The sequence below is a fragment of the Alosa alosa genome, chromosome 17 (assembly GCF_017589495.1).
Source record: "Alosa alosa isolate M-15738 ecotype Scorff River chromosome 17, AALO_Geno_1.1, whole genome shotgun sequence".
Taxonomy (NCBI): Eukaryota; Metazoa; Chordata; class Actinopteri; order Clupeiformes; family Clupeidae; genus Alosa; species Alosa alosa.
Window position 1 is genome coordinate 22,452,214 of NC_063205.1, and position 16,559 is coordinate 22,468,772.

Genomic DNA, 16,559 nt, shown 5'->3' on the forward strand with positions numbered 1-16,559 from the left:
CATGAAAATGCACTGTACTGTTCTCCTGGCTTTTTACAGTGCATGAAAATGCACTGTACTGTTCTTCCTAGGCTTCTTCTTATTCTTCTTCTTCTAACGCATTTAATGCAGCTTCAACCGCTTAACGAGAAACTTCATTCAAACTATGTTACTGTGGGGTCTTACTTAGGACATGGGTGCTATGTATTTTTCAGCTTTGTAACTTTTATATACTTTTAAACTATTAATTAAAAACTGTTCAAAATTTCCCCATAGACTTAACATGGGCTGATGACATCACAATAGAGCCGTAAAACAATTAGAATCCTATGGCAGGTGTTCAGGCCACCTGGGACCAACTGCCAGTCTCAGGCTTTAAGCATACAAACTGGCCCTATTAAGACTACACATCCTGTTCAACTGCTTCCTCTGCCAAAAACTGTTTCAAATAAAAGTCCTCACTATAATATTTTACTGTTAAACAATTTAACCCTTTAAACTACTGAACTTTTAACTGTTCAGCCATTGTAACTGTTACTTGTCATCAACTATGACTCCTACCCACTGTAGCTAGTTAGGGCTAAGTCACATGGTTAAGATAGTTGGCGATACTTAGTTAAGATTTTTAACAAAACTGCTAAAAATGATTAGCTAAGTTAGCTAAGTCATATGGTTAAGATAGTTAGAGATGCTAGTTAAGCATTTTTAACAAAACTGCTAAAAATTATTAGCTAAGTTAGCTAAGTCACATGGTTAAGATAGTTAAGATGCAAGATGTTAGTTAAGATTTTTAAAGAAAACTGCTTAAAATGATTAGCTGCTTAGCTAAGTCACATGAGTTAGCGTCTTTAAGCAAGTTAAAATCTTTATTTTTTTAAAGAAAACTGCTTAAAATGATGAGCTAAGTCAGCTAAGTAACATGGTTAACATTGTTAAGATGTTAGTTAGATAGTTAAAGATAACTGCTAAAATGATTAACTAAGTTAGCTAAGTCACATGGTTAGCATACTTAAGATTTTAACATTGTTAAGATGCTTTAGTTAGATAGTAACTTGGTTAGCATTATTATCTTTGTTAATATAGTTAGCATAACTGCTAGCAAACATTAGAGCCATTCCAAGTGTTAGTTATCGTCAACTCAAAAGTCAAAGTCAGCTTTATTGTCAATTTCTTCACATGTTCCAGACATACAAAGAGATCGAAATTACGTTTCTCACTATCCCACGGTGAAGACAAGACATATTTTACCAATTTAAGTCCACAGACAAACATAACATTCAAGTAAACAAAAAAGTAAGTAAATAAGTAAATAAGAGGGCACATATAATAATGAAAAAATAAGAGCAGCAAAATTTGGTTGAAATTGTGCATAGACAGTCAATAAAATACTAGTGCAAAGTCAGGCCAATAAAAGGCTTGGGTAGTTCTGTTTGACCTAAGTAATAAAGAAAGTGGCATAGTGGTGCAAGTTATGTAAGAGCAGCAGAAGTGTTGTGTTTTCAGGACAACAACACCAAATTGTAAAGTGTACAAGTGTGCAAGTGTTCAAGTGTGCAAGTGGAGTAGTGCATGCGGCCATTGTGGGTCCAATGTCCAGGATGTTATGTAGCTGAGGGGGGAGAGGAGGGAGAGAGTTCAGCATCCTTACAGCTTGGTGTATGAAGCTGTTAGCTAAGTCACATTGTTAACATAGTGTTAGTTAGCATAACTACTAAAAATGAAAACATTAGCTAAGTTAACTAAGTTAAGTAACTTGGTTAACATTATTATCTTTGATAACATAGTTAGCATAACTGCTAGCAAACATTAGAGCCATTCCAACTGTCAGTTATCGTCAATTATCTACCTAAATAATTTAACCATTTAAATGATCCACCTATTTAACCGTTCAATCATTCCAACTATATTAAACCTTATCTACCAAGGAAATCATTTAACTATATAAACTATCCACCTATTTAACTGTTCAGTCATTCCAACTATATTAAACCTCATCTACCTAGCAATCAATATAGTTTGTTTTTACTCTGTATGATATTTTACATCATATTTTTTGCATTTTCATGCACTGTATTTCCTTCAGGAAATGCTTTTCTAGTTATTATTTACTATTTACTTTACATAATTGGTATGTTAGGGTTAGTAGCCAATATGACTGTACAACTCCATTGATTGAGTACATTGCCATGGGTGAGGGGATGCAATCTACCTGTGTGTGTGTGTGTGTATATAAGAAAGAGAAAGACAGATATATGGTATGTTTATGTATATATTTATATTTATTATTTACTTTACATAATTGGGATGTTAGGGTTAGTGGCCAATATGACTGTACAACTCCACTGATTGAGTACATCGCCATGGGGGAGGGGATGCAATCTACCTGTGTGTGTGTGTGTATAAGAAAGAGAAAGACACACACACATGGGGATGGGGGGTGAGAGGGACCTAGGTGTCATGGGGGAGGGGATGCAATCTACCTGTGTGTGTGTGTGTGTGAAAGAGAGACACACACACACAGGGGATGGGGGGGTGACAGAGACCTAGGTGTCATGGGGGAGGGGATGCAATCTACCTGTGTGTGTGTGTGTGTATAAGAAAGAGAAAGACACACACAGGGGGATGGGGGGTGAGAGGGACCTAGGTGTCATGGGGGAGGGGATGCAATCTACCTGTGTGTGTGTGAGAGAGAGAAGTAGGGGGAAGGTGAGTGTCCTGTATTAGTCTGAAGGAGGGGGGCTAAGCTGACTGATGTGTGTGTGGGGTATAGTTTGTACTGGAGGTGGAGTGAGAGCATGGGCCTGTGGTATTGTGAACATGCAGTCATAGGGGAGGGAATGCAAATGTAGTGTGCATCGAATGTGCTCCTGTGTGTATATGGTTTGATTGTTTTGTCTCTGTTCTCTTCAGTGATAGCGATGACTAATTCAGCGATGAAGACTGGGAGCCGGCTTCAAGGAAGAGAGCAAGAGGAGGGAGGATGATGAAGAGGAGTCAGCTGGCAGGTCCTTCGGCCCCCTCTACCCCTCAGCTTAAGTAAGAAAGCAGCGGGTGCTGCAGGACGAAAGCAAGGGGAGAGCAACATCCACCCCAAGAGGCAGAGCCAGGGGCCGGGTCGGGTCGCCCAGAGGCCCAGAGGAACGTGAAGAGGAGGAGGAGCCATGGCTCGGGTGAGGGATACCGTGGATCCCATGCCCCCACAGCCCACAATTCGCCAGCAAGGACCCCTGGACCCCAGACAATACCAGGAGTGACATACACAATTTTACAAATATTTCAGTTATTTTTCACAGACTCCATTTTGGCGCACACTGGTGCAAAACACAAACAAGTTTGGGTCGATGCATCGCTGGCAAAAGTGGCAAACAATAACCATGCCAGATATGTTTTCATATCTGGCAATACTTATCTACATGGGACTTGTGCAGGTGGCCAATATCACAGACTACTGGAGACTTGCCAAACTGTATAACCTGTCTTTTCCCCGCTCTGTGATATCCAGCCGCAAGTTCCAGATGATTGCGACCTCCCTTCACATGAGCAATCCAGATGACGACGTGGTGAATGATGCAAGGCGGGACAGCTACCTATGATCGCCTGGCTAAGATCAAGCCCATGTATACAGAGATGCGTGAGGTGTGCAAGGCCAACTTTCATCCCAATCAGCACATCAGTGTTGATGAAAGGATGGTGGCCTCCAAAGCCCGCGGTCAGCATGAGGCAGTACATGAAAGACAAACCCTGCAAATGGGGTTATAAACTTTTCGTTCTGGCTGACTCCATCAATGGCTATACATGGGACTTCTTTGTGTAAGTCCCATGTCCTGATAGGGAAAGGCCTCAGCTATGACTCTGTGATGGAGTTGGTCTCCCCACGGCTTCTGGGGACTGGGTATAAATTGTATGTTGACCATTTTTACACTAGCCCCATGCTGTTCCAGGACCTTCTCCAGTCAAAGATCTGGGCCTGTGGAACCATCCGCTCTAACAGGAAAGGATTCCCTGCAGGCAGGCCTGGCATGTTAGAGAAAGGCAGTCCCAGAGGCACCATCAGATGGATTAGGAAAGATCCTTTGTTGTTTGTGCAATGGAGGGACACACGGGATGTCCAGATGTGTTCAACAATCCACCAGGGACATGGAGGCGAGACTGTCCAGAGGAGGGTGAAGGGTGCGGATGGGAAGTGGTCCATGGAGAACCTGCCAGTTCCACCTGCAGTAAAAGACTACAACCGGCACATGGGTGGAGTCGACCTGTCAGACGCCCTGATAGGTTATTACAACGTCCTCCATAAAACAAAGAAGTGGTACAAGACCCTGTTTTATCACTTTGTGGACATTGCAATTGTCAATGCATTCATTATTCACAAGGAGATTGCCAAAGCCAAGGGTGACAAACCATTCACACAGAAGGCTTTCCGGGAGAATCTTGTGCTCCAACTTGCTGAAGCTGGCTCACCCACCACTGTGCAGCAGCCTCCATCTGCACCTGCATCTGGTATGCATCTCCCCATTTATCTTGGGACAGATGCCACTCAGGGCCGCAAGAGGTGCACGGTTTGCCAGCTCAAGACACCAATTTCCTGTGAGACTTGTGACAAGCCATTTTGTTTTGTTTCAACCAGGAACTGTTACAGAGACTGGCATCACAGCCAACCCTAAACATAGACTGCAACACCCCCCCCCCCAAAAAAAGTCCCTTTACATGTTTCCCTGTAAAGTGTTTACACTGCCATTTGTAAATAATTTTTTTATGAGCCCTTTGTAAATAGTTTTTCTACACTTATTATTCCTATTCTTATTCTATTCATATTATTATTTTTGTGTGTTCTACTGTGCACTTTATTGCATTCTATTGTGCCAAATGTAAATAGTTTCCCTCATATTTTGTTTTACTTATGTTTGCACTGAAGCCATTTTGCTGCTCTTCACCTTTTTCATATTTGCCTTTTACAAATGTTTGCACTATTACAAATTTACTTTTACAAATACAAATTTGCACTATATCACATTGTTTGTCATTTTTTTATTGAAATTCTTGAGGTGTTTTGGCAAAAGTAGAGTTTTGTGTGAAGTAATACCTCTGTAAAACAGTACCACAGCCATCTCTGACTGAGCCACCCCCTGGGTGTCAGCTTTCATTTGAGACCAAGATCATGATTCTAGGCCAAGGGGTTCTTCTGTTATTAGACTTTATTTGGAGTATGCGTTTTGGGTAACCAAATGTCCCTTTTGGAGTCTCAAAAAGGACACTGAGCAAAACGCATATGCATTTCCACACAAAAATGGCTCTAAAGGGGTCATACTTCATTGTACAAACATTTCCTTTGATATTTATCTTCACAACACCTGGGAGGGGGCCCTGATGTGTTTCAATGGCAATATAAGGGACTTTCACATCTGAAATGTGGCCATTTCCAGGGATTTACATAACCGCCTGAAAGAAAAATCAATATTCCAGCTACTGTAGCACTTTGATAGTACATAACAGAGTCATTCTGACAGTTTCTACAATTTCTACAAGGTCTCAGCTTTCAGGGGATACCAGGCATTTGATGATAGGTCACAGTATGAGGACACAGGAGCTATTACAGTAGACTCTGTGCCATGTCGGGCAAAATCCCCAAAATAGGCCAATATGCACATCAGGATATAGTTGGAATGACTGAACAGTTAAATATGTGGATAGTTTAAAAGGTTAAATTATTTGCTAGGTAGACAAAGTTTAATATAGTTGGAATGACTGGACAGTTAAATAGGTGGATAGTTTAAATGGTTAAATTATTTGCTAGGTAGATGAGGTTTAATATAGTTGGAATGACTGAACTAGGTAGATGAGGTTTAATATAGGTGGAATGACTGAACGGTTAAATAGGTGGATAGTGTAAAAGGTTAAATTATTTGCTAGGTAGATGAGGTTTAATATAGTTGGAATGACTGAACTAGGTAGATGAGGTTTAATATAGTTGGACTGACTGAACAGTCAAATAGGTGGATAGTTTAAAAGGTTAGCCTGAGAAACTGATAGGGTGCAGGTGGCCTGGCCACCTGGCCTAGGATTCTAATTGCTTAACGGCAGTCTTAATAGAGCCATATTGTATGCTTAAAGCCTGAGACAGAGTATATAGTTTAAAAGTTAAATGTAGATAGTGTAATGGATGTTGATAGATAGAAAGTTGAATGGATGTTGATAGGCAGATTGTTTAATGGATGTTGATGGATAGTTTAATGGGTGGATGAGTGAATGGTTTGAAGAGGATGAATGGATAGAAAGTTGGATGAAATGTGTCTTATATCCTTGTAGAATGGAGAAACACAGAGAGAGTTGGTCTAGTTCAGTAGAAATCAGTTGATACAGGTGCAATCAGTTGAACTGATTCTTTGATGGGGCCTAGATGAGCAGCTGGAAGATGATACAGGTGCAAATCAAGTTAATTAGTCCATTGTGATGTCATCAGCCCATGTTAAGTCTGTGGGGAAATTTTGAGTAGTTTTTAATTAATAGTTTAAAAAGTATAAAAGCTACAAAGCTGAAAAATACAAAGCCCACATGTCCTAAGTAAGACCTACGCAACATAGTTTGGATGAAGTTTCTACGTTAAACGGTTGAAGCTGCATTAACTGCGTTAGAAGAAGAAAAATAATAAGAACTAGAAAAGCATTTCCTGAAGGAAATACAGTGCATGAAAAAAAAAAAAGAAATAAACAAAAGAAACAAAAATAGCATGCTAACAATGTTAAAATGCTAACTATGTTAACCATGTGACTTAGCTAACTTAGCTAATCATTTTTAGTAGTTATGCTAACTAGCATGCTAACATACTAACTATGCTAACCATGTGACTTAGCTAACTTAGCTAATCATTTTTAGCAGTTATGTTAACTATGCTAATTAACATGCTAACATGGAATGCTAACATGTTAGCATGCTAACCATGTTACTTAGCTAATCATTTTAGCAGTTATGCTAACTATGTTAACCATGTTACTTAGCTAATCATTTTTAGCAGTTTTGCTAAAAATGCTAACAATGCTAGCAATGCTAATTATGCTAACTAGCTACAGTGGGTAAGAGTCATAGTTGATGATAAGTAACAGTTAAAAAGTTCAGTAGTTTAAAGGGTTAAATTGTTTAACAGTGAAATATTGTAGTGAGGACTTTTATTTTGAAACAGTTTTTGGCAGAGGAAGCAGTTGAACAGGATGTGTAGTCTTAATAGGGCCAGTTTGTTTGTCGCCTATATAGTCACAAAGCCAGAACTGAGAGACTCAGGAGAAGTTTTTATCCCCAGGCCATCCGAACTCTGAACTCACACTATACTGACTTTGCACACATTCACTCCTCAGCACTCTCAAACATTTCCCAACTCTGAACTCACACTATACTGACTTTGCACTCATTCACTACTCAGCACTCATGACCCCCCTTCTTATTTCATCACACGTCAAAACACACACACACACATATCTGACTTTCTCCAACTTTTGCACATCTCCATAGAACTTTTTATTTATTATTTTTGATTTCTCCTCCATCTACCCATGTCCTTGATTGCCTAGCCTTTCTGCCCCCATCCCCAACACACAAAACTTACATCATCACTGTCATCACTTCACATACATACAGCACACTGCTTGCTACAGTAAGCCTCCTCATACATACTTGCTGCACACTGCCCCTACATACACAGCACATTGTCTTCAGGATCTTCTCCAACACACATCCTCTACATACTTACAGCACTGCCCCCACCTACACACTACACACACACACACACAGTCACTGCTCCACTCCCTCCCGCCCACACACACATCTTCACTGTCATCACTCACATACATCATACAAACAGTACTCTGCTTGCAATAGTAAGTCCCTGCCCCCCCTACATACACACAGCACATTATTTCATCAGGAAGCTTCTCCAACACACATCCCCAACATACTTACACACACAGTCACTGCTCCACTCCCGCCCACACACACACCTTCACTGTCATCACTCACATACATCATACATACAGTACTCTGCTTGCAATAGTAAGTCCCTGCCCCCCCCCCATACACAGCACATTATTTCATCAGGAAGCTTTTCCAACACACATCCCCAACATACTTACAGCACACTGCCCACACACACACACACAGTCACTGCTCCACTCCCTCCCGCCCACACACACACATCTTCACTGTCATCACTCACATACACATACATACAGTACTCTGCTTGCAATAGTAAGTCCCTGCCCCCCCCCTACATACACAGCACATTTCATCAGGAAGCTTCTCCAACACACATCCCCAACATACTTACAGCACACTGCCCACACACACACAGTCACTGCTCCACTCCCCTCCCGCCCACACACACATCTTCACTGTCATCACTCACATACATCATACATACAGTACTCTGCTTGCAATAGTAAGTCCCTGCCCCCCCATACACACAGCACATTTCATCAGGAAGCTTCTCCAACACACATCCCCAACATACTTACAGCACACTTCCCCCCCAATACACAGCACATTGTCTCATGAGGAAGCTTCCCCAACACACATATTGCACACTGCCCTCTCCCCACATACACAGCACACACACCAAGACCCCTGGCAGTTGGGTTAGCCCCTTGAGCCGTGGATCTGCCCAAGGTTTCTTCCTTGGTAAGGGAGTTTTTCTTTGCCCCTGTTGCTCTTGGGTGCTCCTTGTTGGTGCCTTTTGACTGGCAGTTGATCCAGGTGGCCTGAACACCTGCCATAGGATTCTAATTGCTTAACGGCCGTATTATGATGTCACAATCGGCAATGTTAAGTCTATGGGGATTTTTAAAAAGTTTTTCTTTAATAGTTTAAAAGTATAAAAGTTTCAAAGTTAAAAAAAAAGTCATACCAACCCGATCTGTTTGAAGACCTACGCTAAGTTTGAATGAAGTTTCTAAGTTAAACTGTTCAAGAGAAATTATGTCACGGAAAAGTGGTAAGCGAATAATAATAACTAGAAATGCAATTCCAAGGAATTACCAGTGCATGAAAATGCTAAAGTTGTGATGTAAAATATCATGTATAGTTAAAACAGATAATACAGAGATGGTTACTGCGGTGATGCTAGGATAGACATGGTGGTTGCATAGCTTAATAAAAGTTGATAGTTTAAAAAAGTAGACTGTTTAAAAGCTGAATGTAGATAGTTTAAAAGTTGTTGATAGACAGTAGATAGTTTAAAAGTTGTTGATAGACAGCTAGTTTAATAGATAGTTTAATGATAGTTTAAAAGTAGACCGTTTAAAAGTTGAAGGTAAATAGTTTAAAAGTTGTTGACAGACTGGAAGTTGAATGAATGTTGATATTCAAATAGTTTAATGGCTGTGTATAGGTAGATATTTGACGATAACTGAAAGTTGGAATGGCTCTAACGTTTGCTAGCAGTTATGCTAAGATTTTTAACTATGCTAACCATGCTACTTAGCTAATGTTTTATAGCAGTGCTAGCAATGCTAACCATGCTACTTAGCTAACGTTTTTTAGCAGTTCAATGAATGTTGATATTCAAATAGTTTAATGGCTGTGTATAGGTAGATATTTGACGATAACTGAAAGTTGGAATGGCTCTAACGTTTGCTAGCAGTTATGCTAAGATTTTTAACTATGCTAACCATGCTACTTAGCTAGTGTTTTATAGCAGTGCTAGCAATGCTAACCATGCTACTTAGCTAACTTAACTAACATTTTCTAGCAGTTTTGCTAAACATTTTCTAGCAAACATGCTAACTATGCTAGCAATGCTATGTTAACCATGTGACTTAGTTAACCAAGCTTATCATTTTTAGTAGTTATGCTAACTAGCATGTTAACCATGTTACTTAGCTAACTTAGCTAATCATTTTTAGTAGTTTTGCTAAAAATGTTAACTAGCATGCTAACTATGCTAACCATGTTACTTAGCTAACTTAGCTAATCATTTTTAGCAGTTTTGCTAAACATGCTAACTTTAAAAGGTTTTTCTTTAATAGTTTAAAAAGTATAAAAGTTTCAAAGTTGAAAAGTCATACCAACCCGATCTGTTTGAAGACCTACTTTACAAAGTTTGAATGAAGTTTCTAAGTTAAACTGTTCAAGAGAAATTGCGTACGAAAAAAGTGGTAAGCGGAATAATAATAATAAGAAGTTGCCTAGGAAGAACAGTACAGTGCATTTTCATGCACTGTAATAAGAAGAAGTTGCCTAGGAAGAACAGTACAGTGCATTTTCATGCACTGTAATAAGAAGAAGAAGCCTGGGAAGAACAGTATAGTGCATTTTCATGCACTATAATAAGAAGCCTTGGAAGAACAGTATAGTGCATTTTCATGCACTATAATAAGAAGCCTAGGAAGAACAGTACAGTGCATTTTCATGCACTATAATAAGAAGCCTAGGAAGAACAGTACAGTGCATTTTCATGCACTGTAATAATCACTCCTCTCAGGCCATTCATTACATCATGGCCACGCTCTCCAAGGGTTTGTGGAATGGTGTGATAATAACCATCTGGAACTAAACATCAGCGAAACTAAGGACATGGTAGTGACTTTTCCCAGCACATTAAGGACATCAGCAGAGGCAACTATGACCACTATCCATGGGGAACCAGTGGAATTAGTGGTGGAATATAAGTATTTGGGCACATTATTTGATAACTCCCTGAAATTTAACTCCAACACAGAGGACATTCTTAAGAAATCTCAGCAGCGGAAGTATCTCCTGAGAAAGTTAAACTCATTTGGGGTTAGTAAACACATACTCTATTTTACTATTCTTTTATTGAGAGCATCATGACTTTCTTTCACTTGTTGGTTCCACTCTATTAGCCTTTCAAACCGAGGGCCACTTCAAAGAACAATTAACGTCTGCTCCGAGATAATTGGCTCTGCCCTTAGAAACTATGTGAGCAACAGACGATTAGGTTGGCTGGCAAGATCCTAAAAGACCCCTCACATGCACGGTTCTCCTCCTTCAAGTGGCTTCCCTCTGGAAGACGGCTCCGCAGCCTATCCTGCAGGACACAGAGGAGGAAAGCAACTTTTGTGCCTACGGCTGTCCAACTTCTCATTTGCGCGTTTGATGTCGCAATACATCGTACTTTCATAAATCATGCAACATATTCTACCTTGTCTGTGGACATTGTTATTTGCAAAGCCAGTGCTGGATAAACAAATAGCGTGTGTGCGACAGAGGGAAAGTTCTTTGGTGTTGCTTTAAGTTTAAAATAAGTTTAAAATTGAACTTTTTTTCCCCTTCTGGTCCTTACCTGAAAAAAAATCAATAATTATCGATATCGACTGAAATTCAAGGTCCCAGTAGCTTATGGCAGGATGATAAAGAAAGTAAGCAAAAGACGCACAAAAACACACAGGGATTGCTGCCACTCTCACCAGCGCATGCGTAGAGGATGAGCTTAATTTATTTTTACATTTGCTGTAGAATTGTCAGTGGGGTTTAATAAGACATCTTGCAAAGAGGCGGTTTTGGCCAGAGCCTAGTGGTATTAGGGAGGCCTTGTCATGGAAAAGTTTAGGATCCCCTTGACTAGACCAATTCAAATTCAAAACCAACAGTCCATCCATAATCAAGCAATAGGCCTACGTTGATGTTGCTGGAGCGGTGTAGGAATGTTTTGGCTGATTCTTTATGTTAATGCTTCATTTTGTAGAGAGGCAGTACAAGAGGTGGAAATGGCACAAGCAGGAGCTGGGGCAGTTGTGGTCGTGGCACTTTCTTGGCTCTAAAGTGATATGAAAGGAAATGGAAGATATCTTTCTTATGTAGCCTAGTATTTTTTTATCTTCAATCTTTAATCTGATTGACCAGTGGAGAGAGTGAGCAACAGGAAGCAAGCATTTTTTTCTTCTGTCATGTCCTGTCTCACAAACACTCCACCTGTCCTGCATAGCCTGTGTGCCTAGGCATTCAACTAGGCCTTGCTGTCTCAATCAATCAACAAAGTTTTTTGTTGTCTGATGCAGACAATGCCTGATTTTCAAATAAGAAATGGTGTATTCGGTGACAGGGTAGTAGGGATTGGGGTGTGAAAGGGTTGGAAGGGAAGGGACCAAAGAAGTTGGAAGTTAGTCAGCTGTCGCCATTGGTGTGGTGGTGTCAGCAGAAATGGTAGATTTCTGATTGGCTGTGGCCCAGTGCCTGTGTGTAAATTTGAAAATGCGTGTGCTGCAGAGAGAGAGAGAGAGGTCAGAGACCCGTCAGATAAACAGAGTGGATGTAGTTGCATTACAGTGTGGTCACATAGGCCGAGATAAATGTAGGCCTACCCTCTCCCCACTGCCTTTCGGCGACTGGCAGCAGCAAACCGATCAGACGAGCCTGAGATGATGATCAAGTTTATTGTTGCCTACGATAGGCCTAGTGAAACTGGCCAGTCCGAAATAATTATTCACCAGAAAAATAGTTTGAAACCCGACGTACAGGAATGCCACTTGCGGCAAATTTATAGGAGTCATTGCGGATGAAAAGACGTCTTAAACCGCAGTTTTACCGCAGTTACATGCAGGGAGTAACCCGGTTTTCAACAGCAATATTCGTTTTGCGCGCAAGTTGTGTAAACTCATTCTGATGGCATCAATCAATTTAATCCGGTATTTGGCGCAAACCGAATATCGCTGCTACATTTAAAGCCCGAATATTCCCTGCATGTATAACTGTGGTCATTGTGTACGGTGAATTGAATGGACACATTTAGATCGAGCATGGCAAGTCATTGCAATAGCCTATAATAATAGGCTAATAAGTGTATAAGCCGTATAAAATTTCTAGTTCTATGGTAGTGCAGTGTTTCCCATACATTGACTAATCTGGGGCGGGCCGGCAAAAGATCAACGCTGGCCGCCATACAATAAATGTTGTACTATTTAAATTAGATAAAATTATTTCATTGAGCGGCGATTTTTACGCACTCAGCCTTTCCTTGCCCCGCCCCGCTCTCTCTCGTAATGGCCCTCCTCTGCATGTACAACCCCAAAACAGAAAAAGTTGGGACGTTGTGCTGGGTAAATGTAAATAAAAACAGAATGTTACAAGTCTTGTAAACCCATATTTAGCAGCAAAAAGGACATAGGCAACATTACAAATGTTGAAAATGAAAATTTGGACTATTTCATGGAAAGTATATGTTAATTTTGAATTTGATGCCAGCAACATGTTTTAAGAAAAGTTGGGACGGGAGCATGTTTACCACTGTGCTGCTTCACCTCGTCATTTAACAGCATTCTGTAAATGTTTAGGAACTGAGGAGACCATTTGCTACAGTTTTGATAATGAAATGTTGTCCCATTACTCCCTATAGGATTTCAGTTGCTCAACAGTATGGGGTATTCTTAGTCATGCTTTCCATTCCATTATGCACCTAATTTGACAAATCTGGACTGCAGACAGACCATCTTAGCACCTGGACTCTTCCTCTATGGAGAAATTCTATTTAAATATGTGCAGAATTCATTTTGGCATTGTTTTCCTAAAATATTCAAGGTCGTCCCTGGAAAAGACATTGCCTGGATGGCAGTATATGTTGCTCAAAACCTGTATACATCATTCAGAATTGATTGTGCTTTGCCAAATGTGCAAGATGCCCATGCTGAAGGCATTAATGCTCCTCCACACTGTCATAGATGTTGGGTTTCGAACTGAGCACTAAAACAAGTTGGGTAGGTTGGATCCTTGGATAGGCCCTCTCCTCTTTAGCCCAGATGAGTCCATGATTTCCAAAAAGAATGGCAAACTTTGATTGGTCTAACCACAGGACCTTTTTTCACGTTACCTCAGTCCATTTTAAACAAGCTCAGGCCCAGATAAGAGGGTGGCATTTTCTGTATCATGTCTCAATACAATTTAGCTGTTACAATTTTGGCTGCAGTTTTTGAATTGATATCAAACTGGGCACATAGACAATGGTTATCAGAGGTTTTCCTGAGCCCATACAATGACAGGTCTGGAAACAGGTCTGGTGTTGATGCAGTGCCATCTGAGGTCCAAAAGACCACGGCCATCCAATTTGTTTTTTAGATATTTCCCCTGTTTGCAAAGATTTCTCTGGATTATCTTAATGTTTTAATAATATTATGTCCTGTAGATGATGAACTCCCGAAAGTAAATACGTCACAATTTCATGTTAAGAAGCATAAAAATGACATTGTTTCATCATTTGTGCACACAGGTTTACATGTACACAGAGTGATGAATACCCCTACATCTTTACTTCTAAGAGACCCTGACTCTCTGGGATGCTCTTTTTCATACCCAATCGTGTTGCCAGTTATATATAAGTATAACTATATATACTCTTTTGATCCCGTGAGGGAAATTTGGTCTCTGCATTTAACCCAATCCGTGAATTAGTGAAACACACACACAGTGAGGTGAAGCACACACTAATCCCGGCGCAGTGAGCTGCCTGCAACAACAGCGGCGCTCGGGGAGCAAGTCCGAAGTGCTAACCAGTGGGCCACGGCTGCCACTAAGTTACCCTAGTTAGTTGTGAAACATTCTTCGTTTTGTTTTCTTTATCATTACACTTTTCCAGCATTTTGTTACCCCCCGTCCCAATTTTTTTTTAAAACATGTTGCTGGTATCAAATTCAAAATTAACACATATATTCCATGAAATGTGTCCTTTTTGCAACTAAATATAAGTTTAAGATATTTGCAGATTATTACATTCTGTTTTCATTTACATTTTACACAACGTCCCAACTGTTTCTGTTTTGGGGTTGTACATTAGCAATTGCTGAAGGATTGTTGTTGGCACATAGGCCTTCGGAATTAAAATAGCCCCACATCATCACATACCCTAGTTTTTCATAATTACTATTTCAAAAGATTCATATATTGTGGAACTGCCAGCCACCATGGCCCTATACAGGCGCGCCTGCAGGTGTACGGCCGTAGTCACTGTGGTACCGTCAGGCTACTCAAGGAGAATTTCCCCTGTGTGTGTGTGTGTGTATTCACACCAAATGGCCTATACCATAACTTCCCTACTCTGCACAGTATCCCATTAACTGCATGACAGTAGGCTAGGCTATTTATAATTTTCTGTAAAGTAAAGTTTGTAAACACGTTATCAAAATCAACTTAATGCAGAACTATGGACGCGCACACCTTTTGTTGGAGCAGGAGAGAGAATACGAGAATATGGTGCGCGCCAAACGCTTACTACCAATAGCCTGCGAAACAACATAAACATAGGCGCACCTCACTGCAAAAACTGCGTCCTGTCTGATTGTTACCCTGTGGTAGGCCTACCTGTTACCTTTCTTAATTCAGAAAAACTGAAACACTGAAGCCTACCTTCCTCTGCTCTCGTGATCTTCAGTTCGCCGACGATCAGAAGTAGGAGCAGGGACTTCAAAATCATATTTCTTCGCTGGGCGCTCAGCTGTGTCGTCCCTCTTTAAAAGAGAGGGAGGACATTATGTTGATGCTCTGAGAAGTTATGTTCATAGTCGTGGTCGTTATGTGAGGTAGGCTATGTAGCCTATAAGCTATCTGTCAAATCTGTAGCTTCGAACCGCCTATCAGTTTTACTTTCGTTTTTACACGAAGTAGGCAGACAGAAATATAGACTACAGACAGAAGGAGGTATTAGCTCGTCAGTCAGCGCGTCAAGCAGCTCGTCAGCTGTCTTTTTTATTATTCAGTTATTGAAACAAAGTGATAGTACATAGACATATTAACACCACTACCTTCAAGTAGTGAGTAAACATTAGGGCTATGCACGGACATCACGTTCCCATTGCCAACCAATTAAGTTGGTTAGCAACTATGCTTTTGGGAAACGCACAGCTGCGTGGCCAAGGGCGTAGGTTTGGTCTGAGCTTTGGTGGGGACACTACCCACTACCCCCCCAAAAAAAGCTAAGATGTATAAAACGATTTAAATGTGCTACTGTCCAACTTGATCTAACTACACTGTGTAGCCTACATAATCTGATTTTAATTGTAGGCTACAGATATGTAGGCTATATTTAACATTTATTTTCTATTTGGTCTGTTATGAAATCATGCCCATTTAAGCACAGCTCAGTTTTAAGAAATGCAGCCAAAAGACCATGTGGAATTTTGCTATAATTTATTTCAAAACCGGATTACTCTGGAACAGCTAACTATACACGGGAATGCATTACACCTTTGTGTCCGTTAAGGTCTGCTGTTTATTTTGATATATGGTTTGTCATGTGTTGCATGAAGAGTGTGTAGGCCTACGATATTCCACCGAGACGAATGGATGTGGAGATGGGCGCAGAGAATAATTATTAAATCTCTTGAAGTTATTTTTCTCGCGAACTGTTTATCACAGCAAACAGTGGCTATATCCCCACGCAAATCCACGCCCCTGATTCAGCCTGATTATGACATTCTTTAAGCTACATATCCTGTCTCCAGTTTTCCTCAACTTGACAAATTAAGAAGCGATAATAGGATTTTTGACCGGCATATCATCAAAATGTCCAGAAAACGAAACCTCTGCCGGTCATTTTGACAGGCACCATTTTTTTTCTAGCGGAAACACTGATAGGGGTTTGCACGGCATGCCAT

General features: G+C 40.5%; 1 protein-coding gene across 2 annotated transcripts in view; it reads right to left on the reverse strand.

Annotated features, from left to right (window-relative positions):
• Positions 1 to 15,507, reverse strand: part of il15ra (interleukin 15 receptor subunit alpha) — a 47,996-nt gene extending 32,489 nt beyond the window's left edge. For both annotated transcript variants that reach the window (XM_048268847.1, XM_048268846.1), the window contains exon 1: positions 15,313 to 15,507. In XM_048268847.1, coding sequence (XP_048124804.1) covers positions 15,313 to 15,379 — 67 coding nt within the window. In that variant the 5' untranslated portion in view covers positions 15,380 to 15,507. The remainder of the gene's footprint in view (positions 1 to 15,312) is intronic.
• Between the last annotated feature and the right edge of the window lie 1,052 nt (positions 15,508 to 16,559).